This window comes from Sinohyriopsis cumingii, chromosome 2 (assembly GCF_028554795.1).
Source record: "Sinohyriopsis cumingii isolate HCF-2022 chromosome 2, ASM2855479v2, whole genome shotgun sequence".
NCBI classification, from domain to species: Eukaryota; Metazoa; Mollusca; class Bivalvia; order Unionida; family Unionidae; genus Sinohyriopsis; species Sinohyriopsis cumingii.
The window spans coordinates 61361208-61370855 of record NC_142962.1 but is presented as its reverse complement, the minus strand read 5'-3'; the positions used below and the strand labels follow the sequence as shown (position 1 = coordinate 61370855).

The 9648-nt window shown below is 35.6% G+C and overlaps 1 protein-coding gene across 1 annotated transcript in view; it reads left to right on the top strand.

The window, feature by feature from the left end:
* The first annotated feature begins 886 nt into the window (after positions 1-886).
* Positions 887-9648, top strand: part of LOC149805012 (galectin-9C-like) — a 29624-nt gene continuing 20862 nt past the window's right edge. Inside the window, exons 1-3 of the mRNA XM_089946487.1 lie at positions 887-1054; positions 3744-3826; positions 5574-5781. Coding sequence (XP_089802613.1) covers positions 1031-1054; positions 3744-3826; positions 5574-5781 — 315 coding nt within the window. The 5' untranslated portion in view covers positions 887-1030. The remainder of the gene's footprint in view (positions 1055-3743; positions 3827-5573; positions 5782-9648) is intronic.

Below are 9648 nucleotides of genomic sequence, written 5' to 3'. Positions count from 1 at the left end.
TCGGCGGTATAATGTTAGTCAGCTGTATAATTTTCAATCGTGTACGCCTACTTAGGTTTTGTATATACCCACTTAAAAAATCCTAGCTTTTGTATATACTCGCTAATAAAAACCTGGCGTTTTGCATATACCCACTAATAAAAGTATGGCTTTTGCATATACCCACTAATAAAAACCTGGCTTTTGCATATACCCATTAATAAAACCTGGCTTTTGCATGCACCCATTTATAAAAACCTGGCTCTTGCATACACCTTTTATTACAAAGGCCCATAGCATGCAGAACTGCATGTTAGATTGATAAGCGCAACAGGTTACGACATGCTTGAAGAAGATTAAGTCAAACGATGTACATGTCACTGTGCGTGAGCTGAAAAACCAGCGCTGAATAAAAATATTATGGGAGAAAGAATATGTCGTCTGTCGTTTCCGTCACTATTTGAGAACTCGAGGTGACATTGTATTAATCTATTTGAGGAGCTCCGGGTGGCCGAATGGTCTAAGGTGCTCTTCGAACGTGGGTACGTGAGACAGCTTGCCCTGGGTCGGCGGTTCTTACCAGGTCCTTCCTTCACTAAAATATACTAGCCTATCATAGCTTGAAAAATGGCGAAAACCCGACACAAATAATCCATTTAAAACTGTCTTTAAAAACTGTTATACTGTCTATATACATTTCACCATTTCAGTACGAGAAGACAGCAAATTAAATAAAGATACCATATCCAAGCGGCTAATGTTATGTAACGTGATAAAAATGACATCTAAATAATAAGAATAAAAAGAAAATATATTGGTTCTTGGTTATGTACTTAACGCAACCCAATTTCCCTGGTTAAGGTGAAGTACATTCCTCTGTAAAGGTGAGTCATTATACTGGCGGTGTTTACCAAGAATTGATGTGTATTTGGGGTGTTAAGTGTCGCCCACGTGACCAATTCCACTTGAATAATAATAACTTGTTTTTCATACATGACAGCAAGCGGCGCTGAAAATATTTAACGAATTCACTGACAGTTACAGCACTAAAATGTCGGGAACGATTTCTTATCCGGTAAGTACTCTTCAAAACGGTTGACTATTCTTGTAAATTGCCTCTGCAATGCTGGATCCTGTTTTTAGAAAAGGATTGATTGTCATTATCGTTCTATCTAAGACTCACAATACACACTATAATCCATATTGCATTTCCGGTTAATACTTGTGTTTTGAATCAGTACTTCCTTGTGAACTTCTTGGTAAAACCATTTGAAGTAAATTCGTCAACGATAAAACAGGTCTCGAACAAGATAACCTTGCATTATAATTGTATTTAACATACCTGGGATGTAATAACACACGGTCTCCTAGGCATTTACTTCGTTTAATGAATGGAAGTACACATGAAAATAGAGGATACAACATTGCAGGATACCTATCCCTTGTTTTCTCTAAATCGGATTAGCTCTGTTTCTATCTCTTTCTCCCTACCTCCCTGATCCCTTCCTCTCTAACCTCCTCGCGTTAAGCATAATTATCTGAAACGAATATTCAAAGTCTCGCTCCCACACTGCAGGAAGAGGTCATATGTTGCAGACGATTGCATATTGGAGCAACTACCAGTTTGCAACGGGAACAGACCTTAATAGACCCTAATGCAAGACAAATATACCCATATATTATACAGTCATGCCCAGATATTACCAAAATTACTATGCAAATATACTACAATATCATCCAGCTTAGTATTTCTATAGAACTTTAATTTTTATAATGTCATCAATTTTCCCTGCTTTATTCTGATGACATAACAAATAAATGTCACTTTTCGTTGCTCAGAAAAGCAGGAGCGGTATACAATGCTCTCAGCGTTGTCATCATTGGCGTCGTTGGTGCTAGTTTGCGCACAATTTGAGCTTTGGTTCAGTTTTCATACACTGTTGCTTCTACTGTCATGAAACGTATCCATACACTGTGGCTTTTACTGTTATGAAATGTTGTCATACACTGTTATTTGCATAGTCATGAAACGTTTTCTTGCACTACTGCTTGTACGGATATTAAATATTTACATAAACTGTTGCTTCCGCTGTTATGAAACATTTTCATACACTGTTTCTTTCACTGTTGTGAAACATTTTGCACTTGTTGTTTTGCAGATATGAAAACTTTTTCATACGCTGTTGCTTGCAGTCATTACAACTTGTAATACACGGTTGCTTGTAGACTTCCGACGTGCATCGTGCATCAGATACCACAAAATTAAAAACTCATTGTAAAATACTACATCGCCACAACAAAAATAGACAACTGTGACCTTTTTGTAACGTTCCAAAGACCATGTACGCATAAGCTTGCAACCTGAGAATTACAATACCACCATACCGAAAGTAAATATCATCGTTTTCCTTTCACGCTCATTGACAGTACTCATATCGTATGGTTAAGTCAGTTCATGGGCACTGTTTCTGGAACAATCTTGAAACTTTATATGCTTATGCAACCTAACACGCGACCGACACCCCCCCCCCCAATAAAATAAATAAATAAATCACTGTGACATTCTTTTCAAGGTACAATTCTGTCTTGTTTTTCTGACAATTTGTTTTACAATATACCATACTATACAGATAAATCTGACCTACTTTTCATACTCTATTTACCATTTGTACTCATTTCAGTTTATACAAGTTTCTTATTCTCTAAAGCTTGTTTAGATATTAAACTTGGTGTGTACACAAAATATAAAGAGTACTATATTCCTATTAGGAGATAGGTTTCTGTGACCTATTTCATGCTAAAATGACCATCTAAACCTTTAATGTTTATGTCAGTTTCTTGAGCTCTGATGCTTTAACAATTATGAAACCTAATATGTGTACTCATCGTGAGAATATAACAACATTTACAAAAGTTGGTCAATGTAAATTACCTTTTAAGCTTCAGTAATCATACACTTCTGGTATCGTTACGTCTGGTATTGGACAAATTAGCCTGTTTAATTATAAAAATTAATAGGAGAAAGCATGCATTATAAAGGTAGCAGACCACCATACCAAAAGTAGGTAACTGCGACCAATATATACCACATAGCTAATATTATCCATCATTTACTATTGATCATCAGGCAGTTGCAAAGCACGAACTCTTTTGTTTGCACAGATGTGTACATTTAAGCTTGTGTCTCGTCTGATAAGTCCATGAAAGCACAAAGATTTCAAAATATAACTGGTCTGCTTTATAACCCGCTCACATACTACTCAGGTTGTACATGAACAGCGATAATTCCGGTCAGAAACGCACCTGGTACTAATTGCGAAATTAGTCATCAGTACACAATTCCTAAAGATACAGTCTTGTATTAAAGTTTCAAAAACATAAATTTTAAGGCAAATACTTTACCACTCCATCTCTACCGCTTTCTTTGTAGGGCTATTATCAGGCTAGTTTATTAGCATTGTATAAGACCACGTGATCAGATTATTATTGATTTTTAGAAAATAAAAAGGATTATCCAAATGTAGAAGCACGCCGCTCGTTCCAAAGGGTTATGAGATGCTTGTCAGAGTTTTCTTTGATCAAGAAAAGTGTTTACTTGATGGATCAATGAAACCTTTCTATGTCAACTTACTATAATGTTGAATATATAATTTATCTTATCCAGCAATGGGTACGAGATGGCAGACAGTTGTAACTGTATTGATAATCCACATAGGTTTTTGAAATTCGATTGTAACTGTCCATGAATACTTTTCATATTTCAGCCAACTCCATATGTTGGCTCAATCAGTTTACAGAATGGAAGTAAAATTAACATTCAGGGAGTTCCTGAATATCACCAGACACAGTAAGTATTGTATTCTGGCGTTTATTTTACAGGTTTTGATGTGACATATCTCTTGTTCTTTTATTAGATGAAATATTTAGTTATTATGGCATGGATCTAGCTGTCCTTGCATACACAGATTTGACCGTTAATTAACGCGATTACGGTTGCATTCTCTGTATAAAAAAAATAAAGGTTTTCAAGCTATATTTATATATCTAACACGTTGCTTTAATACTATTTGACAATTATTTTGTGTGCTCAATACTTCATGATCATCGTGTATCACAACCGTATGTTGGCTCTTTCTCCTCAGTGGAAAATGAATGTTAAAAAATTCTTTTTCTTTCTTTATAGTATTAGTATTTAGGAGATTCTAATTTTCTATGATCTTGATTTTACACATTCTTTCTGTGAAAATATTTCTTTTATTTAATTCATTCTGTATATTATAATCGAGGACCGAAATGGAAAATGTTTAATATAAAATCGGCATCGAGGACCTAAAGGGTACTTTTTTAATATAAAATTCACATCGAGGACCGAGATGGAAAATGTTTAATATTAAATTAACATTGAGGACCGAAAGGGAAAATTTTTAATATAAAATTAAAATCTTTGTATAAGTCTCAAGAGAAGATGGTTTACATAAAATTGTGATTCAAATTTTACTAAACTATTCTCATCATTCTTGATCTGCAGTTGTAGTTATAATTTCAAAAAAGGGTACTGCTTTTAAATCTATTATTAAAACTTTAATATAATATTATCGTGTGGAAATTTAGATACTCATTCAATTAGCCAAATTTTCATTTGTTAAAATGACATGTTTCTTTGCCATCCCCCCCCCCCCAATTAATAATCTAAAAATGGGGTGGGTGCATTACAATGTTTTAAAACTTTATATATTTAGCAAATAGAACAAATAGCTTTTGGAAACTTATAGATCCATTACTCGTCCATTTTCACTGGTTCCTAAAAAAAATAAAAGAGAAACCAATGTTATTCTTGTGTATTATATTCCTTTAAACCGTATATATAAACCAGATAAGGTCTTGCACCGACCAAATAATAATAAATAATTTGCGTGTTTAAGGAAGCACATGCAATACTTCCGTGCTGTGATATGATTCAAGAGTGAAGGAAACAAAGCATTTTAACCATGATTCATAAACCGAAAACAGGAAGGAAAAATTCCCACACACTAGAATCAATTAATTTTCTTCCTGTACATGGAGCAGTTTACTAGTTCTGTTTCTTCCTTCCTGTAGTGAACTTGCTTCAGTCACCATATCCTGCAATCACATGCGACAGTTACTGTTATTCTTTTAATGATAACTATTTTTTCTGTACTTTTTGTCCTCTCAGGGCACCATTAAGACATTGTATTACTAAAATTATTGTGAACCTAATGACATAAATTAAGTAATGATTACAAAAATATCCGTTCATTTCATGTAGGAAATCAATTAGGCATAGTTTGACTCAGGTAAATATCCTTTAAGGTTCGCAATTTCTAAATGCATTATGTTTTATACTTTCTTGGGTGGAGAAAATCCCTACCTAGGAGATGAACCCATTGATTAATGTTAAGTTCAATACTGAATGATGTCAAGAACATTTTACAATTTTGCCTATGTGAATTAGTGTATTATTATATATTTGTTTAGTTAAAAAAACAAAATTTACCATGAACCCAGTCTATTACTGCTTTCTGCGTGTATTCTATATTAAATTCGCAGGTAGTTAGTTACCTTTATCATTTCAGATTCGTTATAGCTTTGCAAAGTGGGTCGAACATAAATCAGCGGAGTGAGATACCCTTTTGGTTCAATCCTCGATTTAACGAGAATCAGGTCGTGAGAAACACCCTATCAAGAAGTTCATGGGGTCCTGAAGAACGACATGGAGGATTTCCGTTCCAACAAGGCCAGATATTTGATGTCCAAATACTGGTCAAAGATAATAAGTATAAGGTATTTGCATCCAGTTGTTTACAACTAGATATAATCATTTTTACATCTCTCTCTCTCTCTCTCTCTCTCTCTCTCTCTCTCTCTCTCTCTTGCACTACATTGTGTTTACTATGCTGATAGATTATGTTTACATTCTAGCATCAAATAATTTCACTGAAGATACAATTCCCTACCAAATAATGTAAAATTCGGAGAAGAATACTTATTATTATAAACTTTAGTTTTTGTTATCATTTCATGTTTGCACATTTTGATTGAAAAAAGCACATTGATATTACATGGACGATGCTATGGCGTAATATTTATCGCACAAAACCTATGCTAATAAAAATACAAGTTGCGATTCGATCATTTTAATGTACTATGATAAGTGTGATTTATTTCAACACACTGTTCAAAATGGAGACAAAGCATGGACAAGGGCTAATGACAGAAAATTGGAAGTACAATAAGAATATATTGTCCATACACGTTTGGGATAATCGAGCAACGCACAGCTCATACTTTTTCAGAAGATATCGCTTCCATAAGGTTTGTTGGCCCCTGGGTCATATAAACTTTAGCCTATCATCTATTCGTATTTGCACAAGAGCGCATTGACTGGATCATGTGTGCCTTTTCTAATCACAGATTCAAGCTCACTACAAAACGGCTATGTACTCTTCATGTCGGCGTTAAAAGTATTTTTGGTCTGGCTTGGTGCTTTATAGCACAACTACACAAGTAGGTTATTTACTGCTGAGGCAATTGGAGTAAAGTGCCTTGCCAAGATACAAACCACATTAGCTGACCCAGTCATAGCTGCACAGTTGTTTTTTCTTAAAATTTTTAGTACATTGGTAAGTAAAGAATCATAACATTTTTTGTCCTCGTTATAAGATATAAATAACACATTCTGCACTTAAGTCATTGCCAGTAGCGGCGCGAGGGATGGTGTGAGGGTGGACAAGTACTTCCGGGCGCCAGGTGAAGGGGGCGCTGTTTCGAGATTTTTCTGCAGCTGAAATTTTCATAGTATTTCACCATCATTTTAGTGTAACTGGGGTAATTCTTCACAAACGATTTATTAAGATGGTGGTTGGGGAGACGGGCGAAGTTGGTAACTGACATAAAAACTATTTTCTATGGCAAAGTAGGGGCGCATCTAAAAAACTTAGTCCCCGAGCGCCATGAAAACAATTGATTTTGAAATTATGCCCAACAAACAAAAACCCCTAAAAATAAAATATGCAGTTGGGAATTTTAAAACACAGACTGGCAGTCAGATTTTAATTTGCTGATAATCTGACTGCTTGCAGGTGTTTGTAGACTTGTTTCATTTTAGTATTAATTTTATATGTTCATTCCACTACCATTTGATTGTTTTCGTTCAATGTACTGTGGGTTTGCTATATCGTAATATACGGCACTACGGTTTTGGGCGTATCGTTGAACATCAGCTATTTATTGTGGAATTGAACTTTGCATGAGTGCATTGTCACGCTGATATCTGATATTATTGACAGATTAATTCATTTGTTATTTTCGGCCGGGGTGGGGTGGATGGTTGGGTGAGTGGATGGTGGTGGTGTGTATGTGTTGTTAGAGTTTGTTTCAACCCAGAATTTTGTTTTTGTTTACCTCAAGATTCTCCTCCCCTGAAATACTGGATAAAATAAACTGTTTTTTTTTCTTCTGTAAAGCAAATCTGAGCAAAAATATTTTTTCAAGCCATATTTGCCCGAAAGTTGCTTTTCAACACAATCTGAGTCCCCCTCCTCCGCAAAGGACACCCTCCACCAATTCGTCTGTCCTTTACTATGTTAACAGATGTCATAAACTCCAGAATTGCCGAATCATGTTTGCAGTGCATGCGTGTGTGTGGTCGTGTATGTGATTAGGATTTTTAACGTAGCTTTAACAATTTTTCAGTCATATCGTTACGATGTCTGCAGTGTGGCATTTTATAGTGATGTCCAGCACTGGGGCATCATGCCGCAGACATGTAGCATGATGTCCCACCCGGTCACATTATCCTCACACCAGGCTGACCAGTCCTAACACTATACTCTTAATGCCGAGCGCCAAGCGAGGCAACTGTTAGTACCATTTTTGTAAATCTTTGGTATGACTCGGTCGGGGATCGAACCCACAACCTCCCGCTTCCGAGACGGACGCTCAGAGGTGGGCAAAATTTCCAGTGCAAGTGCCGCACGCACAAATTTACACCTTGTCGCGGGCCGCATAGTTCATTAAGTAAAACAATTAATATTTGAAATAGCAAAAACAAAAAGTTTTTTGAATAACATCTAATTAATTTTCAGTTGTTAATATGTTAATATTTGAAAACTTAAACTGAAACTTCAAAAGAAGCAGATTTGTTTGATAAACAGAGTAACACAAACAGAGTCAATGCGAATGATGACTTGTTCCTAGGCCGCATGAAAACCCTCGGAGGGCAGCATGAAAGTCAAACTCAGTCATTCAAAGTTGTAAAATTTCATTTTCCTGGTTGTTCTCTTCGCAGACTGATCATCCTTCCTTGAATTACAGCTGTATTTCAACATTTAAAAAACATTAATCCCCTTTCCACTCTATTCCAAATAATGAAATCAACACGTTTCTCATGTATCAAGATACTGAGTAAAAATTCTGACCTCAAAGAAACAAGCTATATACATCAAAACAAAGACGCTGGTTGCGAAATAATCGATGATCTTTATAAAAGATGGTTTAAACATGATCGATACAAAATTACTCTGGCTATTTTGTTTTTGTCAGTTAAGTAATAAGGGCAATGGTGGTTGTTTATCTGTGACCGCCTTAACTTATAATGACCCCTGTGACAATCCACTGTATAAACTGCCTCCAAGTGATATTTTTCCAGGTACATCCAGTGCCACGTTTTACTGTTATACATATTACAGGCATATATACCAGGTGGCCGAGTGGTCAAAAGCGCTCGTTTCTACCGATCATTGCCATCTCACCTCTGCGTGGGATGGCGTTTCGGGCTCGGCCAGTGTCAGTATGTGAGAAAGCTTGCCAGGAGCTTCCCACGGATAAGTGGGTCTTACCTGTTTTTCCGGATTCATTCTCAATCTGTTATACAGGTTTCTATGATCTAAATAGCCTATATTGCACTGATAAATGGCGTTAAACCCAGACAACAACAACAGCGGGCATATAAAGAACAATCTCAATCTCTCTCTCTCTCTCTCTCTCTCTCTCTCTCTCTCACACACACAAACCACGACCATGCCGAGTTGTATGAGAGCATAAAATAAGTGTTTTTAATCGTGGCACGTCGTGTTCTGGCAGTTATGCGTTCCAATGGGAGGTAACTCACTGAACAATATGCTTTCAACGATTACTAGCTCTTGGAATAAACTTTTATGTACTGGTATTATTTGACAGTACAATGCATTGACAATTGTTGGACAGTACTTGTAACACTTAATCATTTTACAGCTACCAAATGAATAAAAAGACATTTCATGTCAGATACTAACTAGACGCGTAACCGATATTCAGTCATTAAAATCGTTTTGATTTTGCACGGTACTTTATTAAATTTTGGAATACATATCATTTTCCGAAAACAGATAAATCACATATTACCTTATTGAAACAATAAAAGTAAAATTTAAATAAAATTCTCAACGATAATGTGTTCTTTTCAATTCTACTACTTCATTACAAAAGTTGTGAAGTTATATCTTAATGCGTGTTTTGCTCATAAATCAATGAAAAAATATCTCTTATGATTTCTAAATACAAAAAAGCGACTTTTTATCGCGCGCAAATATTTCAGCGACTTTGTCTAAAATCGAGATTTTGAATATTTTGTAGGGTTAAATTTAAGCGATTGGAGATGTCCATATATTT